Genomic DNA, 18,618 nt, shown 5'->3' with positions numbered 1-18,618 from the left:
TTTTCAACGGATCTTAAATAGAAACAGAGTAGAAACGTCTTTCTTTGTCATTAATGGGCTTATTGTTTTCCTAATGGGAAATGGGCCAATTGTTTTCCTAATGGGCTAGACTTATGGTTTTTTTATCATTTTATTCAAAAAATCAAATTAAATTGTAGAGAGAGACTAGAGAAGAAAGGGAAACCACTTTACGCCTCCGTCTCCTCCGTTCACCTCACTCCGCTGCCTCCAATGGCGGGTTTCAGTTTTCTGAAACGCGCAGTTAGTAGCGCAACCGGAAAACTAAAGGCGACGTTGTCTCCTATTTCGGCAGCACGTAATCTCTTCACCGGAGTGGGATGTGACCAAATTTATGGTTTGTGGTATTGCTTATAAATTCGTTTTTGTATACTTGTGTTAAGAATAAATATTGCACATTGATGTTTTTGGTTAATAGAATTGGAATCTCTGAGTTCGAAGTTGGAGCTTCGAAAGGGTCGTTTTCTGTAGACTGTTCTTATTTAAGTTGTTGAATCCTTTTTTCTTAATTTTGAAACTTATTGTGTAGGTGACCCAGGAATGGTCTCTCATTCCAATCGAATAAGGTAAAAGCTCGATTTGGATCAGTTAGTATCATTTTTATTCACTAATTTACAAAAACATGGATGCAAAATCCAATTTTTCGAGCTGCATCTTATGTGTTGGTGTATTGACTCTGATTTTTTACCATACATACTTCTCCAGAAAGCACAACACCATTGGTAACCCTGGCGTGCTAACTGGTCCATTTCATCATCTTCTCAGGGTAATTTTCCATTTGGGATATAAAACTTGTAAAACATTGCTTAGAGATCTAAACAGTATAACGAATGTCAGGTACTGATTATGATCATTGAAGTAAAAAAAGTATAAGATTCTTTTTGTATACATCTCATTGTGTGTGACATGCTATTTCTCAGGTCAACCAGAAAAACAAGCCCGCCTTTTTAAGGGTCCAATCAATGAGTTATCAGTTTGTGGCTGATTCTCATGCATCTCCTAGACGTATTGTCAAAACTGAGGTACAATAGAACACACTGAGGATAGGCTTTGTGTTTGCTGTCTTAGTCTTAGTGTGCCCTCAATTAAGTTTCTCTTACAGATCTTATACATCTTGAGCAAAAAGTTTAAATTTTCATTCAGTGTCCTGTAGTATCTCTCAGTAGTTTGGTATAGTCATATAACATAACTAGTATATCTGATGATCAGATACTTTCTCTTTTCCATGTATTTTTGGTTAGTGATTTCCTGAGAATTTTGCCTTTCATTATGTATATCTCTTGCGTTATTGTCACCAATAAGATCCTTGTGATGCTTAGTTTTCATCTTGTTGTAGGATGAGCAAGATGTTTCTAAATTATCAAAGAACGAAAGCGCTGAAACTCCTAGAAAACATCAACTTGGGGAGAACGTACCCAAGAAGGATAAAATAAAGTTTCTTGTAAACAATGTAAGCAGAAATTTTTAATACATTAAGCTATTCCTTTTTGCCTTTCTAGTGGCTTGACAATGCTGAGAATTTCCAAATGCTTGTTTAAACCTTGTTTTTTTGTTCTTATTGTTCTTGCTTATCTGTTGGCTCATCTGTCCAAACCTTTATTACGATGTGAATGCAGCTTCTTGATATAGAAGATAATAAAGAGGTTGTTTATGGAGCTTTGGATGCTTGGGTTGCTTGGGAACGCAATTTCCCCATTGCTTCCCTCAAAAGAGTCATAGCTATTCTTGAAAAGGAACAGCAATGGCATCGAATGGTCCAGGTATCTATCACCCAAATGTCCTGTCTCTTTTTTTTTCTTACCTGGAAGTCATGAACCATGAATAATCAAATATCCAAGAACATATAGTTACTAAAAAGGTAGAATAGAATCTTCTAGAGTAATTCATTTAATTTCCCCTGTTTAATCATTGTAGGTGATAAAGTGGATCCTAAGTAAGGGACAAGGGAACACGATGGGGACGTATGGACAGTTGATACGGGCGTTAGATAAGGATCGCAGAGCAGAAGAGGCGCATGTTATCTGGCGAAAGAAAATTGGGAATGATCTGCATTCTGTACCTTGGCAATTATGCTTACAAATGATGCGCATATATTTCCGGAACAACATGTTACAGGAACTTGTTAAGGTTCGTTATGTTTCCCCTTGTCTCTTCACTGACCGGACATTAGATAGAAAATATTGCTCATTGATACTTAACCAGAACTAGTAAGTTATTTTGTACTGACATCAAAACCTTGTTTATTTGTATATGGGTTATGAAGCTATTTAAGGATCTGGAGAGTTATGATCGTAAGCCGCCGGGCAAACACATTGTGCAGACAGTGGCAGATGGTTATGAGCTTTTGGGAATGCTTGATGAGAAAGAAAGGGTAGTGACGAAGTATTGCAATCTACTTGTAGGTGCAGCATCTGATGGAACATCAACAAGATCTTCAAGGAAGAAAAAAAAAACAGGTAGATGACGATTTTACACACACACACACATATATATATATATATATATATATCCTCAACCATCTTTAAGCCATTGATACTGAACTCATGTGCTTAAGACCTTTAGATTCTTTCGCCTGACCGCATGAGTTTTTAACTGTTTATCTTGTAATTTCAGAACTTAGGAATCCTGAAGCAACCACAGAAGACGTAATAGATGCAGTAAATGCTGAGTTACAGGAAGAGCTAAAAGTAAATGTGGATACAAACCAAGATTCAGAAGGTGCCACTGAGAAACGATCCGAACATGAAGCATAAGTTGTAGTATTTAAAATATAAATGTCTCTACTTGATGGATTGTAACGTTTAGAGTTCAAGGTATGAGTGCGTCACTAGTATTACCAAGACATAGGGCTCTAGCCTCTAGGTATGCTTAAAATCGTGTTAAACCGTAACCGAACCAGATCACATTTGATTTTTTCGAAATTGGACAATGAATATACAATACGTCACATATGACATAACTAGACTAACTAAACATAACCACCATTCAGATTGGTTTAGTCTCAATTCCTAAATTCTTAAAGAGTGATTCGGTACGGTTTGAATCGGTTAGATTAAATTGGACCCCTACCAAAACTAAAATCTCCGGTTACATTGGGTTTTAATTGAAAAAAAAAAAAAAAAAAGTTTCGAATTTTAGGGATTGCGGGAGATCGTTACGACGCGTTGAGCAGTGTGTCTGCGAAGCCGGAGGTGAGCTAACGAACGTATTGAGCCTTCGAAATACAAAGATGCTTCGATTCCAGATCAAGTGTGAATGGGATATTTCGGGATGGGGTGATTCGCGCACACCAAATGGAATGGGTATCGAATGGGGAAGACCGAAGTGGAAAGGTTCTGGAGAAATCAATCGGACCTCCAAGGCCAAAGTCACCTTCCGATTTAGGTAAAACGTTGAAATTAGAGAGATTAAAGTAGTCGTTATTTTCCGAAAACTGAATGAGTTACTATAATTTTTGTAAACCTGATTAGAAGTTTATGGGCACAATGACGTACTTCTCATCAACACTATGAATTCCATTTTAAGAAATTTTTCTCATTTTAGATACAATTTCCCAGTTTTAGAGCACTCTCTCTCACCTTTACGACTAGAGAGTTCAAACCCCATCACCTCTTTTACCCATCACCTCTTTAATAAAATCAGCATTGCTTTATCACTCATTTATAGTGGACAGTGGACTCGTTTTGGTAGATAGCTTTGCGTCCAATTTACTAATCTCTGCTTTCGTTTCGTATTGAAATTGAGAAATTTTATTGGATTATATGTTTGACTTTAAGAACCTCTTGTCTTGTCAATCACTTTCTCTTGTTTTTGTTGCACTTCCTGAAATCAATTTCGCAACTGGTTTATTTCTTTATAAATTCCTGCCAATACTTGAGCTCTTCTTCATGCAGCTACTAACTCTTGTCTGCTGATATATACTACTCTTTTTTAATTAGTTTGGGAAGAGAATGGCGGGTGACGATTTGGTGTTTGCTGTTAATGGAGAGAAATTTGAAGTCTTGTCAGTTAATCCTTCTACCACTTTACTCGAGTTCTTGCGCTCCAACACTTGCTTTAAGAGTGTCAAGCTCAGCTGTGGTGAAGGTATTACTACACACACACTGTTCTTTTTCCAATGAATATCGATAGCTTCTCGTGCTTTTATTTGGTTTATATGCATTTCTCTGCTTAACTCTGAACTTCATATCTAGACCTGGATGATTACCACTTTTGTCTCCACAAAAAGCAAAAGTCATGAATTTAATGTTTGAATCTGTATGCGTTTCTCCAGATCGTTAAAATCTATGTTTACGTAATCCTTCCTTTTCAGACTTATGTTTTGGTTTTATGCCACTCATATTTACGTGAATTCAACCACTTGTCTTAGAAGTGTCTAGTAAACTGCGATGAGGCTAGGAACATGTTTTTTTTTTTTCCTTGTTGAATATTTCTATGTTCTTTTTTTGCCTGTCCGGAATTTTCAGTGTTTGTATCTCTCATTGAATCAATTATATTTTTCATGCAGGGGGTTGTGGTGCTTGCATCGTGATTCTATCAAAATATGATCCTGTGTTAGACCACGTCGAGGAATATTCTATAAACTCTTGCCTGACCCTTCTTTGCAGCATAAATGGGTGTTCCATAACCACATCCGAGGGACTCGGGAACACAAAAAAAGGGTTCCACCCAATTCACAAGAGATTTGCGGGGTTTCATGCCTCTCAATGTGGTTTCTGTACCCCGGGGATGTGCATCTCTCTCTACTCCGCTCTTTCAAACGCCCATAACTCCAAAAGCTCACAATCCTCTCCAGAATGCCTTACTGCTCTTGCAGCAGAGAAGTCCATTGCTGGCAATCTTTGTCGCTGCACCGGGTATCGTCCCATTGCTGATGCTTGCAAGAGTTTTGCTGCTGATGTCGATATAGAGGATTTGGGTTTCAACTCTTTTTGGAGGAAAGGTGAAAGCAGAGAAGAGATGTTTAAGAAATTGCCTCCTTACAACCCTGATAAAGATCTTGTCACTTTTCCAGACTTCTTGAAGGAAAAGATAAAGTGTCAACATAATGTTTTGGATCAGACAAGGTATCATTGGATCACTCCTGTTAGCGTTGCAGAGCTTCAGGAAATATTGGCAACAACCAACCCCGGCGGTGATAGAGGTTTGCTAAAATTAGTTGTTGGCAACACGGGAACAGGTTACTACAAAGAAGAGAAACAATATGCTAGATATATTGATATTAGCCACATTCCAGAGATGTCAATGATCAAGAAAGATGACAGAGGAATTGAAATTGGAGCAGTTGTTACCATATCTAAAGTTATTGATGCTTTGATGGAGGAAAATTCATCTGCTTATGTTTTCAAGAAAATAGGTGTCCACATGGAGAAGGTGGCCAACCATTTTATCAGAAACTCAGGGAGTATCGGTGGTAATCTAGTGATGGCACAGAGCAAAAAATTTCCTTCCGACATAACCACACTTTTGCTCGCTGCAGATGCGTCTGTGTATATGATAAATGCAGGGAGACACGAGAAGCTTAGGATGGGAGAGTATCTTGTGGCGCCTCCAATATTAGACACTAAAACTGTTCTTTTAAAGGTTCATATTCCTAGCTGGATTGCTTCTTCCACAACTGGTTTGCTTTTTGAAACCTATCGAGCTGCACTTCGCCCTATTGGAAGTGCATTGCCTTATATCAACGCTGCTTTCTTAGCAGTAGTCTCTCGCGATGCATCATCAAGAGGCATCATTGTGGATAAATGCCGGTTGGCATTTGGTTCTTATGGTGGGTATCATTCCATCAGGGCGAGGGAAGTTGAAGATTTCTTGACGGGTAAAATACTCAGCCACAGTGTTTTGTATGAAGCTGTGAGGTTACTTAAAGGGATCATAGTGCCCAGCATAGAGACCTCATACCCTGAGTATAAGAAAAGCTTGGCCGTTGGGTTTCTCTTTGATTTTCTCTATCCTCTGATCGAGAGTGGCTGTTGGGATTCAGAAAGAAAACATATTGATGGACACGTCGATCCAACAATATGTCCACCTTTGCTGTCATCTGCACAGCAGGTGTTTGAAAGTAAAAAATATCACCCTGTTGGTGAAGCCATTATCAAATTTGGAGCTGAAATGCAGGCTTCTGGTTAGTACTATTATGTTCCTTTGATCGTTTTTAAATGACCTTATAGTACTATGGTGAAAAGGGTCAAGCAGAAATGCTTTTAGATCTTTAGTCACCATGTTTATTAGACAAACAACATAAGAACTTACATGACTGCCTGTCTTTTCAGGTGAAGCTGTTTACGTTGATGATATTCCATCCTTACCCCATTGTCTACATGGAGCATTCATTTATAGCACAAAGCCATTGGCTCGGATAAAGAAAGTTGGTTTTGGAGGGAATGTGGCACCACTTGGAGTTTTGGCAGTTATTACTTTCAAGGATATTCCTCAACTAGGGCAAAACGTTGGTTACATTTCTATGTTTGGCACAGGGCTTCTATTTGCAGATGAAGTTACTATATCTGCCGGACAAATAATTGCTCTTGTGGTAAGTCCAATTTTTACCGTCTTCTTTTGTATTATAGTAAAAGGTCCAACGAGAATAAAAAATACAGGATGCATATACATACTTGCATGATAAAAGGAATTTAAATAGTTTAATTCTGAAAACTAAACTCTCCTTTCGATATGGGGTCTGAATCAATAGCTCCATTTTCATAGTTTGTGCTGTTTGGTTTACTCAGCTTCATGGGATGCTTAATCAAGTTCCTTCAACATATTTGTCCATTTTTGGTGAACTATCACTATCAGGTTGCAGACACACAAAAACATGCAGATATGGCAGCAAATCTTGCAGTAGTTGAGTACGATTCAAAGAATATAGGAACACCAGTATTATCTGTGGAGGATGCAGTCAAAAGGTCCAGCCTGTTTGAGGTTCCTCCCAAATATCACCCCGAACCCGTTGGCGACGTTTCAAAAGGAATGGCTGAAGCTGATCGCAAGATACGCTCAGTAGAAGTATTGGAACTCCTTTCTTATCTCTTGATCTCGATCTATTCAAAATTGTTTTCTAATAGATTCTTACACTCATGTGTCCTGTTGACTACGGTTATGCAGTTGAGACTCGGGTCACAGTACTTCTTCTATATGGAGACACAAACGACACTTGCCTTGCCAGACGAAGGCAATTGTCTAGTGGTTTACAGTTCAACACAAGCCCCCGAGTACACACAATCAGTGATTGCTACATGTCTTGGCATCCCAGAGCATAACGTGCGAGTCATCACCAGAAGAGTCGGAGGTGGCTTTGGTGGAAAAGCTATTAAATCTATGCCTGTAAGTAATATTTTGATCTCTAAATAGAAGTCACTAGGAGAGTAGCAAGAGACCTTTTTATTGTAATTTGATGTTAATGCTGTTGAAGATGATTTCAGGTTGCGACAGCTTGTGCGCTTGCTGCACAAAAATTGCAGCGTCCTGTAAAGATATACCTCAACCGTAAAACTGATATGATAATGACTGGAGGGAGGCATCCCATGAAAATAACTTACAGTGTAGGTTTCAGATGTGATGGTAAAGTCACTGCACTAGAGCTACGTATTTTAATAGATGCAGGGATAGATGTGGATGTAAGTCCAATACTGCCATTGAATATAATGAATTCCTTGAGGAAATATGACTGGGGTGCATTGTCATTTGATATCAAAGTGTGTAAGACAAACCTTCCAAGCAGAACATCTTTGAGGGCACCCGGTGAGGTACAAGGTTCATACATTGCTGAATCCATTATTGAGAATTTAGCATCTTCCCTGAACATGGACGTGGATGTTGTGAGAAGGATAAATCTTCATACTTACGAAAGCCTCAGAAAGTTCTATAAGCAAGATGCTGGTGAGCCTGATGAATATACTTTGCCTTTATTATGGGACAAATTGGAGATATCTGCAGATTTCAGGCGAAGGGCTGAATCGGTGAAAGAGTTTAACCTTTGTAATGTATGGCGCAAAAGGGGGATTTCTCGAGTACCCATCATCCATCTAGTTGTCCATAGGCCAACTCCAGGAAAAGTAAGCATTTTGAGTGATGGTTCGGTTGCGGTTGAGGTAGCAGGTATTGAGGTGGGGCAAGGGTTATGGACAAAGGTACAACAGATGGTTGCTTATGGTCTTGGTATGATTAAATGCGACGGAAGTGAAGATCTGCTTGAAAGAATACGGCTTCTTCAGACTGACACACTCAGTATGTCTCAAAGCAGTTACACTGCGGGTAGCACAACCTCCGAGAACTGTTGTGAAGCAGTGAGGCTTTGCTGTGGTATCTTGGTGGAGAGGCTGAAACCTACCATGAATCAGATTCTGGAGAATGCTCGATCCGTGACATGGGACATGCTCATTCAACAGGTATAAAACTTAACTACTGATAATTCTTCGTATATTAATCCAGTTGTCAAGGAAATATCTCCATATGTGAAACTGCAGGCATATGCTCAATCTGTGGACTTATCAGCTCGAACTTTTTATAAGCCAGAGTCCTCTTCTGCAGAATATCTCAACTATGGAGTTGGAGCCAGTGAGGTAAATCTCATCGCCAATATTTTCAACAATTCCCTAAGACAGAATCAGTAATCTTCGTATATAAATGCAAAAATGTGCAGGTGGAGGTAGACCTTGTGACAGGTAGAACAGAAATTATAAGATCAGATATTATCTACGACTGTGGAAAAAGCCTTAATCCTGCTGTTGATTTAGGACAGGTAAGCATGAGTTTTGTTTGCATTGTGGATGTGCACTTAATGTTATATAACTGGTTGTTTAATTGGCCTTTCTGTTTGTTTTGCTTTGAGAAGATCGAAGGAGCGTTTGTTCAAGGAATAGGGTTTTTCATGTATGAGGAGTATACAACAGATGAAAACGGACTTGTGAATGAAGAAGGCACATGGGACTACAAAATCCCGACGATAGACACAATTCCTAAACAATTCAACGTTCAGATTCTTAACAGTGGTCATCACAAGAATCGCATTCTCTCCTCGAAAGGTTTTTTAGCTAAAGAATCAATGAGATTCATCTCTCTCTTCTTAATATTGGTTGTTGCTGAAACTGCCTTCTTCTTCTTTTGATGCAGCTTCAGGTGAGCCTCCGTTGCTTGTGGCGGCTTCTGTGCACTGTGCAACAAGATCAGCCATTAGAGAAGCTCGGAAACAGTACCTTTCATGGAACTGCAGTGATGGTGATCATCGTAGAGACATATCTGATATTGGTTTTGAGTTGCCGGTGCCAGCGATTATGCCAGTAGTGAAGCAGCTTTGTGGCCTTGAAAGCGTAGAGAAGTACTTAGAATGGAAAACATATCCTTAAAATAACAGAGTATCACTGAAGAATGGGGTTTCCTTTTATCTACAGTAACCAATATTTGAATCTCTAAATTAACACAGCAAACGCAAGTCACGTATAAATTGTTTATGCCGTCAGAAAAAAAAAATTATACGTATATATATGATTGTTGTAACGGTAACTTTTTATCACCGCTGTGATCAAATTCCCTTTTTTCTAATATATATTTTGTTCTGAGTGATTTCCTTTTTTATTATTTGTTTGACAAACCTAATCTTTCCTTTTTTTTCGTGGTGGCAACCTTTCTATATAAACAATCTCTCAGCTCTTTGAGAAATCATAATTCTTCGAGAGCCAATAAAAAAAAAACCTAATTTGTTCTGCTTTTTCTTTTTTAGTCTCTGTTTCATCAAGAGCAAGCAATGCTAATGTCTTACAGAGAGGACTCACCGTCACCGATCTCGATGACCATCTGTACCAACGCCGTGGGAACTATTACTCGTCTTTTGATCGCTCGCACCGCACGATCAAAGATCTCGCCACCATTCTTGTTCCGTTTCTCTGTTTTTATCATGGAGGATCTCATCGAGGTGGCGACGCAAACCATGGATGCATCATGCATGCATCAATCATCATACGCGCCACCGTTGTAACGAGAGCCAGGTTTCCTTCTGAAACGATTCGTCACTATTCCTATTTAATCTCGCTACTTTTACAATTTAACCCTAACTTCTTGCTTTGCCTACTGAATTTTGGTTTTATAAAGGCAATTAAATAGTAGTTGCAATTAATCAGATGAACTTAGGCTGGCTCTTGTAGTTTTACGATATTAACCTGACCTAGTGACCTATAACTATATATATTTTTAATCTTTGTGTCTTGGTTAACCTTTAGTTTTCTTGTTTACTGTAGGTTCCCATCTTGATTCGCCAAGTCTATGGGTGCAGCGCATTACTGTTTGGTTTCGTGGAAAAGACAAGGTAATGAATTCTTTTCTATGTTTTTCTTTTACAAATTTAATAAGCCTATATAGATAATAATACTGATTTGGTGGTAAAATGTTTTTTACATTTGATTTTCGAATCTCGGATTTAAAACTTAATTTCAAAATATATATATATGTGTTTTCAATAAGTAGTTTTTATTTAAATATACAACATATTTGTATTGAAAATAAAAACGAAAGTGTTAAATTTGCATATTGTGGAAACAAACCGGGCTTAACATCCCATCCTTAGGATTTTCTTTAGTCTGTTAGAGGTGTTATAAGTTCAATATGTTTTCACATAATGTGAATTTAACATTTAAGTTTCGATTTTCAAAATTAATAATATGTAAACCTCTTTTATATAACTAAAGTTTTTAACTATATATAAAATATTTGTATTTGAAAATAAAAAAACAAAATGTTAAATTTTCATATTGTAAAAACAAACCGGACTTTGACACCCCGTCTTTAGGATTTTCCTTTGGTCCGTTAAAGGTGTTATAAGTTCAATATATTTTCACATGTGAAATTAACATTTAAGCTTTGATTTTCGGATTTACAACTAATATATAAACCGTTTTTATTTAACTATACAAATATTCCAATTTTTTTAAAAATGATAAATTTCAAGATTGTGAAAACAAATTTATCTCATCCATATGATTTCTTTTAGTCCATTAGAAGTGTTATAAGTACAATCCATTTTTCACAACTTCAACACTGAAGTTTTGAATTTTGGATATACAACTAAAAGATAAACAGATTTTATTTAATAATAGTTTATATAATATGATTTAACTATGCAATATAATTTCATTTCTAATGAACGAATTGCCTTGTACAATTATCAAATAGATTAACACGGGATAATTTAAGTTCATATTAACGAATAACGAGTGTCCCTATTGTACACACTCCACGTCATTTTGATAATAAGTAATAATAACCTAATCTTCCATCCCACGCTGTTGTGTTTTTGTACTTTATAGCTTTGGTAGGCATATCTAAGACTAGTATATGTATCGTTGATACTCTTCGTAGATTATATTAAAAAAAACGACTAGTCGACTACTCATATATCAAATAAGAAAGAAAAAACACTAGAGATGGAGAAAAGAATTGTACAAACAAACAAATAGAATTAAACCAAACCAAACTAAACCTAAATGTCTAAACATGGACCAAAAAAATCAAAACATGTTTAAAGAAGTCGGCTAAGATATTATTTGAACTATCGTAGATGATATTTATATATCCAATTCCAAATAGAAAGTAATTTACCAAACAATAATAATAAAATTGTAAGCCACATAATTCATGTAAAATTTCCCTTGAAAGTGTGGTCGTCACTCGTTACCGACGCACCGATCTTAGTAGGGGCAACCAGAAAGTCCAGAAAAACAAAATTGCATGCACGTGATCAATTCATGGGTCGACCTGATAAATTAAAATTAGAAAATTTTATTTACTACTAATTCTTTTTGTGAGAGAGAATTTATAACAAACTTTAGTGACAAGTCACCATCAGAATCAGATGACTCATCGTTTCCAATTTCCTAGGATATTGTATTTTCCAATGGATCCCTTGAAATTAAATTAATAATAATCTGTAAAGCCTTTATAACCGTTGGTTAAATCACATTAAAAACTCATAACCTTGATTAATTAGTGGAAGACAACCTCTGTACTTAAAAAACTTTTTTGAGTTTTGTCTTCCTCTTATCACTCTCTCTTTGCTACACGCTTCTAGATCTCTCTTCCTTCAAAATATCTTTTGTTCCTTAATTTTTGATTTGTTTTTCGATATTGAGAGAAATGAGAAAATCCAATTTCGTCTCATTCATCCCTCGAATCAACGATGCTTAGGGGTTTGCCCCAAAAATTATATAAACACAATCGTCGATACATACAAAGCTTGTGACTTTAATTCTTGTAACAAGTAAAGCTTCTTCCTTTCTCCTCCTCCTCCTCCTCCTCTGTTTTTAATCTCTCTGGAGCAAAGGAAGGAATCATGATAAATCCATTGTTATCAATAATCCAAAACTCCCCAACCAAGTTCTTGAAACCACCACTTTCTTTCGTTAGCAGGCAACAACAAGAACAGAGGCAGAGGAAGAACAATAATACCCTTTTCACGGTGGATACCAAACCAAGAAGAGCGACGACATTCGCGTGTCTCTCCATAAGCAGAAGAAGAAACAACGATGGTGGTGTGTCTGAATCTGGAGAAACGGCGGCGAGGTTTGAACAAGTGGGTGGTAAAAAAGCAATCTCGATTTTGTGTGGGTTAGGTTATTGGGTACAAGGGTCAAGATGTTTCCCATGGCTTGCACTTAACTTCCATATGGTTCACACCCTCGCACTCCAACCATCCACGCTTCAGCTTGTGCAATACTCTTGCCTTCTTCCCATGGTCGCTAAACCTCTCTACGGTGTTCTCTCAGATGTTCTTTACATCGGAAGTGGTCGTAGAGTTCCTTACATCGCCATTGGAGGTTAGTTTTTCCAAAGTCTCCCTCTCTTGCTGTGTCTTGAAATCATCTGTCTCTCTGTCTTTGTCTGTTGTTGCAAACATGAGATTATAGGCAATTGAAAAAACTTGCTACTGATTGTAGCGACTCTACTCTCTTTCAATATGTGCTAAAATCTTGAATGTGCCAGCTTTTCTACAGGTCTTAGCATGGGGTTCAATGGGAATATTCCAAGGAGCTAGAGAAGTCCTTCCTTCTCTCATTGCGTTTGTCCTGCTAAGTAACCTTGGAGCATCCATCACCGAGGTTGCAAAAGACGCTCTTGTTGCGGAATATGGTCTGAGATACCGAATCAACGGTCTCCAGTCTTATGCGCTCATGGCTTCAGCAGCTGGTGGAGTCCTTGGAAACTTACTTGGAGGATATCTCTTACTCACAGCACCTCCTAAGTTCTCATTCCTTGTTTTCAGTGGTTTGTTGGCTCTGCAGCTCGTTGTTTCTTTATCTTCCAAAGAAGAATCTTTCGACTTACCACGGATAGTAGAGACAAGCTCGGTTTTAGACAGTGTCAAGAAACAGTTATCAAATCTGACGCAAGCAATTCAGGCGGATGAGATCTCTCAGCCTTTGATTTGGGCAGCAGTATCCATTGCCATGGTCCCTCTTCTCTCAGGTTCAGTCTTCTGTTACCAAACTCAAGTTCTAAATCTAGAGCCTTCGGTTATAGGATCGTCGAAAGTTATTGGACAGTTGATGCTTCTTGGTCTAACCGTGGTCTATGATCGCTACTTGAAGACACTTCCCATGAGACCACTGATCCATATCATCCAACTCTCGTACGGTTTGTCCATTCTCCTCGACTTCATCTTGGTGAAGCAAATAAATCTACGGTTGGGAATCTCCAACGAGGTTTATGTGCTGTGTTTTTCCAGCTTGGCAGAGATCCTAGCACAGTTCAAGATCCTTCCCTTTGCAGTCAGATTAGCCAGTATGTGTCCACGAGGGTGTGAAGGATCAGTCACATCATTCCTTGCTTCAGCTCTGTGTCTATCACAGATAGTTAGCGCATTCCTAGGCGTGGGATTGGCTAATCTGATTGGTATAACATCAAGTAACTACTCAAACCTGTCTTCAGGGATTCTTATACAGTCCCTAGCAGCTTTGATACCTTTGTGCTTCCTACACTTTGTCCCAATGTCGGAACCTGTGATTGAGAAAGAAGGCAAGAGAGGTATAAGTAAAAGAAGCAGGAGAAACAGACGTGTTGGCAGAGTAGTAGATAAAGAAATCGTTGCGTATCGACGGGAAAGAGAATCAGAAGAAACACAAAGATAGCGTTAAGTATAGTTTTTTTTTGGACAAAGCGTGAAGTATAGTAAACTAAAAACTACGAATTAGAATAGTGAAACCACGACTGTGACCAAGAAGCTTTTACTGTCGTGTTGGTCATGTATATTTTTGTTTATATATACTGAGGTTTTCCTTTTTTTCTTCTCTGTTTCTTGCGGCTGTTCTGCCAATATAACAAGATTATTATCATTGTTTCATGAATTTCATCTGAATTTGGATGCACAGTGTCTTATTCGTGGAAAAAAAGATAGCTTCTTTGGCTGACTCCGTAGAGACCATCCTATTCTAAGATGCCGAAACATATACTGTTCTTGGATCCTACGTTGAGGTGGATGGATATCAAAGATTCAGTGGTCCATATCTCTCCACAACCATTCCCTAATACTTAACATCGAAGAAATAGTCTTCTCTTAGGCATTCTATCAAACACTTGTCGGGCTTTCACGCAACTTTCCGCAGTCGCTGTAAAACTGTTGGGAACGAAACTAAAATTGAATACTTTTACCATGAATCAACCTTAGCGCAATTATATGATGCCGTCGACACCTAGTAACCATCTGGCGAAACGGAGCAGCTGCACCTATGCCTTGACAAAACGCTGTCTCGATTGGAAGTTATAAAATTACATAAAAGAACCCCGACATTTATTATGTTTTACATATTAGCCCCACAGTTCGGTTACGGTTAAGAGTGGACATCAACCAAACCAAACTCAACCCGGACCAAAATTGATTAAAAATTCTTGAAACAGACAATGAATTACAAATCTGTCCAAAAATAGCGTAGCGATCACTTCATTTGAACGTTCTCTTTTTACTTTTGTTCAAACCAATTCAATTTTTTCTCTTATTGCAATGGGCGTCAAACACAAAACCATAACTTAAACAAAAAGACCACAGAAGGTTTCTTCCGTTCGTCAGATGGATAGAATTACATTATTACATAAAACTTCGAAAACCACAACTAATTTATCTATCATAGGGGTACTTAATTACTATCCAAAAGTCAAACACGATATTAAACACACAAACTTAAAATTAAAGGGCCATAGTAGTTCCAACACCAGCCTTGTGCTCGCCAGCAGTGTGTGGTACATGACCATGACCTTGGCCTGTAGCATAATCTTGGTCTCTGTAGCCGGGACCATATTTGCTGCTAAGTGAACCGGCATGGATCAACATGAGGTAGAGCAGTTGGGTGAACGTCAAGATTATAATGAAGGCTTCAATCATCTTCAATCTCCATCCTCTCCACCCTCCTATGTTTATTTGCTTGCATGCCAACCTTCATCAATATAATATCCGTTAAACTACATATTTATCAAACACTGTCACACACACTTGCATCCAAAATAACTACTGTATATATCCTGAATATAATACTTGTCAAAAAAAAATTATACCTAGCTCATTTACACCATATTTCCGAAATTTTTATTTTAATAAAACAAACTGCAAGAATATATCATCAAATAATAGATTTGTATTACCCCATGGCTAGAGCTGTGACGGCCCATGCAACGATGGAAGTAGACCCGGCAGCGGCGAGACTATCGTTTCTCCAAAACCTAATATGATTAGCTCCGGCCAACTTCGATGTTATCCCTATCACTGCCGCCAATATGGAAAACGTCAAGAAGAGCGGCGTTGCTCCGTTGCCTCCAAAACCTATTACATTTTCAATATTAGAATAATTAGTAACTCAAATAGGTCAGATTAGGTATAGCTCATTTATCTAGAGAAAGAAAGCAAAACAAAAACTTTACTTGGGTGGTGAGTTTGGCCGTTGATGTATCTATTGATACACCAACTTGCAAAACCAAGCACAATCAGGTACATAACCAGATTCAAGAACAGCAATGGTGCTGCTATGTTTCTTCCCACTGTCGTCGCCATGAATATACTCTTAATTAACGCCTTTGCTACTCGAAACCTTTCTTCTCTCTGATGATCCAACAACAAAGCTAGCTAGCTAACGTCTTCGGTGATGATGATCTGTAATGGAAGAGAGATGGGGACATAGTTATATATACACCGAGCTTAGGTGTTATTTGGCAAAGGAACACGTGCCATGCGAGATAGACCTTTGTGTTTAGCTGCTAACAGGTGGTGAGACACGTGTCGTGGCGTTTCTCCAAAGTGTTGGATATAGCCAGTGTTGTCATCGAGCTCGAATCTCCAAACTGCTTTCTTTTATATTATCCCCTTGTTATGTTTTTATCATATTAAATGTTCCAAGTTACCATATATTGGGGTTATTTATTTATAATAACCCACCTGGAAAGAATTAACATTTATATATACATAGCCATATGCTGGGAGAAATATTTTATTTATTTAATTTAAATATGTAAATACAATACTGAAATTTTGCGTGTATGAAACAATGTTAACAAGTTATTTGAAGGACGACAAAAGAAGAAGAAAAAAAAAGATTCGATTAAGGATTTAGAAAATAAAGAGGAAAAATTACCACCGACTATATATATATTGGTTGTTTTTCTTTCTTTTATCTCTCAATCACGAAGGTGTCGATTTCGATTTTTCAAGAGTTATTCATTCGATTGCATGCGGCCCGACGGCTCTTCGTGGGCCTGTTGGGTTTGGGCCCAAACACTAAATAACCGCATCTCCCTCCAAACATGTTCGTCACTGGCTGTTTTACATTTTTTTTTTTTGTTTCCGCTAAAAGTAGAGGGATCAAATATAACAATTAACAAACATGAAGCAGATTGAATAGACAGAATGAAAGTTATGATAAAAGATGATAGAGGCCACAATGGTGAAGATTGTGGAGATGCTTAAGCACCAGACTATATAACTAAGTTGCTAACGGTATTGGGTCAATTGAACAAAATTCAGTTGCGTTCACATTTCACAAGATACACGAGATCCTTTCCTTTCTTTTTCTTTCTTCCTGTGTTTTGACAGGTTTTTGTTCTATGTATATTAAGGCTTACATGATTTTTTTTCATGAGACATAATGTTTTTTTTAATCATTTTATATAGCAGCCAGATGATAATCTGAGGATTAATGACTTATATAAAGTAGTTATGATTATGTTTTGATGGACGAAGCTCCTCCGGTTTTCTCAAGATCCCGTTGCCTTGCTCGTTCCATTTTCCGCTTTCGCCATTCTTCCAATGCTGTGCAGATTGTAAATTCATTTGTTATACAGATCAAAACCTTCATCTTGTTTGTCATCTTAAAGTTCAAAACATAGACAAGTAGATATGTTGTTATATCGTTACCTTTCAAGCTTGATGCATCGTTTAGCGCACGGAAGTCCTTGAGGCGTTTAGAGAGATCAACAGCTGTAGTCTGCTTCACATCTTTCTGCTCCTCGGTTTCTTGTCCCCCGGATGCCTCCTGTTCTATTTCTCGGACCTATACATTCAAAGACCATAGAGCCAAAATCTTTAATCTTTCGAAAGCATATGTGACTTGCAAAACTGTAATGCAATGAGAAGAATTGGCTACCAAATGTAAAGTGTGCACTTACTCTTTTGATGAGCTCTAAAGGTTGCATCTTTAGCCTAATCTCTTCAGCTTCCTTGATGTACCGAAGCTGAGCTGCACTTATCCAAAGGGTATATGAGTTATGTATGGTGAAAGAACAAACTTTTTTAAGTACCCAAAAATAAGACAAAGCTATTGAGTAATGTAGAAACATCAACAATCTCTCAAAGTTCTTTCATCCCTACAAGGTTTTAGAATGTGACTCTTTTAACAACTTTGATGCCAACAGCTTCTTCAAGTGTAGAAGATTAAAATCCAAGTGATATAAACGAATTCGGGAATTGAAGTGATTCAGAAGTGTAAATCACTAAATTCTAAGGAGAGGATCCAGATATCTAAAGAACCATTCAACAAGATTAAATCCTTTTTTGTTGTTATGAACAGATCTGAGAAATACACATGACAAGATGATCCATCAAGCACCAAACTTTGATCGTAATCCAGAGAAGTTACGCAAAATCAGGACATACCCACAAGGAATTATATGACAAGAGTTACAGAGAGAGAGAGAGAGAGAGAGAGAGAGAGAGGGGAATAGCAAGAGAAACCTGAAACGATCCGGCGAGAGGAAGAAGAAGAAGAAGAGGAGGAGGAAGTGAAAAATCCCTGAAGGAGGAAGAGGAAGATGAGAACGTTGACGACAGTGAGAGCAATTGTGGCGTTCTTGAACGAGAACCTCATACGCCAATGATTGTGATGATGATGATCCATTTTCCAAATTCCAAAAAAAAACAAATCTAAATTCTTTTCTTTAGGAATTTTTGTGAAGAAACATGAATCTTCTTCTTCTTCTTCTTCTTCTTCTTTCTACAGAGTTTACATACAGGTCTTTTTGACTTTAGTTCTTATCTGGTTGGACTCCTTTTAAGTCTAACTTGCTTTTTGGGCAAAAGACTCTAACTTGTTAAAGTATCTTGTATTTTTGTTTTAAGGTAAACAATTTAATAACTTG

The 18,618-nt window shown here is 37.7% G+C and overlaps 5 protein-coding genes across 9 annotated transcripts; 3 read left to right on the top strand and 2 right to left on the bottom strand.

Moving 5' to 3' along the window:
• The first annotated feature begins 138 nt into the window (after positions 1 to 138).
• Positions 139 to 2,972, top strand: LOC104738982 (pentatricopeptide repeat-containing protein At4g21190). 3 transcript variants are annotated; one of them, XM_010459210.2, is made up of 9 exons: positions 139 to 355; positions 548 to 584; positions 724 to 784; positions 939 to 1,040; positions 1,355 to 1,468; positions 1,635 to 1,778; positions 1,933 to 2,145; positions 2,282 to 2,474; positions 2,632 to 2,972. In XM_010459210.2, the coding sequence occupies exons 1-9, from the start codon at positions 232 to 234 to the stop codon at positions 2,769 to 2,771; spliced, it is 1,128 nt and encodes a 375-aa protein (XP_010457512.1). In that variant the 5' UTR covers positions 139 to 231; the 3' UTR covers positions 2,772 to 2,972. The 3 variants fall into 3 exon arrangements, with proteins under 3 accessions (XP_010457512.1, XP_010457513.1, XP_087340518.1); XM_010459211.2 differs by having other exon boundaries at positions 158 to 362; XM_087484392.1 differs by lacking the exons at positions 139 to 355; positions 548 to 584 and having other exon boundaries at positions 727 to 855.
• A 131-nt stretch (positions 2,973 to 3,103) lies between these two features.
• LOC104738981 (aldehyde oxidase 4) lies at positions 3,104 to 9,579 on the top strand. Its single transcript, XM_010459209.3, has 11 exons — positions 3,104 to 3,402; positions 3,957 to 4,104; positions 4,526 to 6,142; positions 6,291 to 6,550; positions 6,814 to 7,023; positions 7,123 to 7,341; positions 7,440 to 8,405; positions 8,484 to 8,579; positions 8,660 to 8,758; positions 8,852 to 9,041; positions 9,130 to 9,579. Exons 2-11 carry the CDS (start codon positions 3,969 to 3,971, stop codon positions 9,360 to 9,362), a joined length of 4,026 nt encoding a protein of 1,341 aa, XP_010457511.2. The 5' UTR covers positions 3,104 to 3,402; positions 3,957 to 3,968; the 3' UTR covers positions 9,363 to 9,579.
• Positions 9,580 to 9,878: 299 nt separating this feature from the next.
• LOC104738980 (putative folate-biopterin transporter 8, chloroplastic) lies at positions 9,879 to 14,369 on the top strand. Of its 3 annotated transcripts, XM_087484391.1 has the most exons (4): positions 9,879 to 10,001; positions 10,251 to 10,318; positions 12,415 to 12,821; positions 12,988 to 14,369. In XM_087484391.1, exons 1-4 carry the CDS (start codon positions 9,948 to 9,950, stop codon positions 14,130 to 14,132), a joined length of 1,674 nt encoding a protein of 557 aa, XP_087340517.1. In that variant the 5' UTR covers positions 9,879 to 9,947; the 3' UTR covers positions 14,133 to 14,369. The 3 variants fall into 3 exon arrangements, with proteins under 3 accessions (XP_087340517.1, XP_010457509.1, XP_019090850.1); XM_010459207.3 differs by lacking the exons at positions 9,879 to 10,001; positions 10,251 to 10,318 and having other exon boundaries at positions 11,060 to 12,821; XM_019235305.2 differs by lacking the exons at positions 9,879 to 10,001; positions 10,251 to 10,318 and having other exon boundaries at positions 11,994 to 12,821; positions 12,999 to 14,369.
• Positions 14,370 to 14,957: 588 nt separating this feature from the next.
• On the bottom strand, positions 14,958 to 16,202 carry LOC104738979 (membrane protein PM19L). The gene is made up of 3 exons (XM_010459205.3): positions 15,913 to 16,202; positions 15,637 to 15,814; positions 14,958 to 15,431 (listed from the first exon to the last, which is right to left on the bottom strand). Exons 1-3 carry the CDS (start codon positions 16,040 to 16,042, stop codon positions 15,185 to 15,187), a joined length of 555 nt encoding a protein of 184 aa, XP_010457507.1. The 5' UTR covers positions 16,043 to 16,202; the 3' UTR covers positions 14,958 to 15,184.
• Positions 16,203 to 16,993: 791 nt separating this feature from the next.
• Positions 16,994 to 18,604, bottom strand: LOC104762365 (uncharacterized). Its single transcript, XM_010459204.3, has 4 exons — positions 18,215 to 18,604; positions 17,650 to 17,720; positions 17,399 to 17,534; positions 16,994 to 17,293 (listed from the first exon to the last, which is right to left on the bottom strand). Exons 1-4 carry the CDS (start codon positions 18,375 to 18,377, stop codon positions 17,205 to 17,207), a joined length of 459 nt encoding a protein of 152 aa, XP_010457506.2. The 5' UTR covers positions 18,378 to 18,604; the 3' UTR covers positions 16,994 to 17,204.
• Positions 18,605 to 18,618: the final 14 nt, after the last annotated feature.

This window comes from Camelina sativa, chromosome 14 (genome assembly GCF_030686135.1).
Source record: "Camelina sativa cultivar CO46 ecotype springtype chromosome 14, ASM3068613v1".
In the NCBI taxonomy this organism is placed as follows: Eukaryota; Viridiplantae; Streptophyta; class Magnoliopsida; order Brassicales; family Brassicaceae; genus Camelina; species Camelina sativa.
The sequence above is the reverse complement of the archived record's forward strand: the minus strand, read 5'-3'. Positions and strand labels throughout refer to the sequence as shown.

Excerpts from the sequence above, each read along its gene's own strand:
- LOC104738982 (XM_010459210.2), top strand. The coding sequence starts at position 232 with ATGGCGGGTTTCAGTTTTCTGAAACGCGCAGTTAGTAGCGCAACCGGA. Across the intron at positions 356-547 it reads GGGATGTGACCAAATTTATG|GTGACCCAGGAATGGTCTCT; the intron begins GTTTGTGGTATT and ends CTTATTGTGTAG. Across the intron at positions 785-938 it reads CATTTCATCATCTTCTCAGG|GTCAACCAGAAAAACAAGCC; the intron begins GTAATTTTCCAT and ends GCTATTTCTCAG.
- LOC104738981 (XM_010459209.3), top strand. The coding sequence starts at position 3,969 with ATGGCGGGTGACGATTTGGTGTTTGCTGTTAATGGAGAGAAATTTGAA. Across the intron at positions 6,551-6,813 it reads GACAAATAATTGCTCTTGTG|GTTGCAGACACACAAAAACA; the intron begins GTAAGTCCAATT and ends TATCACTATCAG. Across the intron at positions 8,406-8,483 it reads GGGACATGCTCATTCAACAG|GCATATGCTCAATCTGTGGA; the intron begins GTATAAAACTTA and ends GTGAAACTGCAG.
- LOC104738980 (XM_087484391.1), top strand. The coding sequence starts at position 9,948 with ATGCATCATGCATGCATCAATCATCATACGCGCCACCGTTGTAACGAG. Across the intron at positions 10,002-10,250 it reads ACCGTTGTAACGAGAGCCAG|GTTCCCATCTTGATTCGCCA; the intron begins GTTTCCTTCTGA and ends TGTTTACTGTAG. Across the intron at positions 12,822-12,987 it reads TCCTTACATCGCCATTGGAG|CTTTTCTACAGGTCTTAGCA; the intron begins GTTAGTTTTTCC and ends TGAATGTGCCAG.
- LOC104738979 (XM_010459205.3), bottom strand. The coding sequence starts at position 16,042 with ATGGCGACGACAGTGGGAAGAAACATAGCAGCACCATTGCTGTTCTTG. Across the intron at positions 15,815-15,912 it reads CGGCCAAACTCACCACCCAA|GTTTTGGAGGCAACGGAGCA; the intron begins GTAAAGTTTTTG and ends AAAATGTAATAG. Across the intron at positions 15,432-15,636 it reads GTCACAGCTCTAGCCATGGG|GTTGGCATGCAAGCAAATAA; the intron begins GTAATACAAATC and ends ATATTGATGAAG.
- LOC104762365 (XM_010459204.3), bottom strand. The coding sequence starts at position 18,377 with ATGGATCATCATCATCACAATCATTGGCGTATGAGGTTCTCGTTCAAG. Across the intron at positions 17,721-18,214 it reads CTCTCGCCGGATCGTTTCAG|CTCAGCTTCGGTACATCAAG; the intron begins GTTTCTCTTGCT and ends GGATAAGTGCAG. Across the intron at positions 17,294-17,398 it reads CGATGCATCAAGCTTGAAAG|CATTGGAAGAATGGCGAAAG; the intron begins GTAACGATATAA and ends CAATCTGCACAG.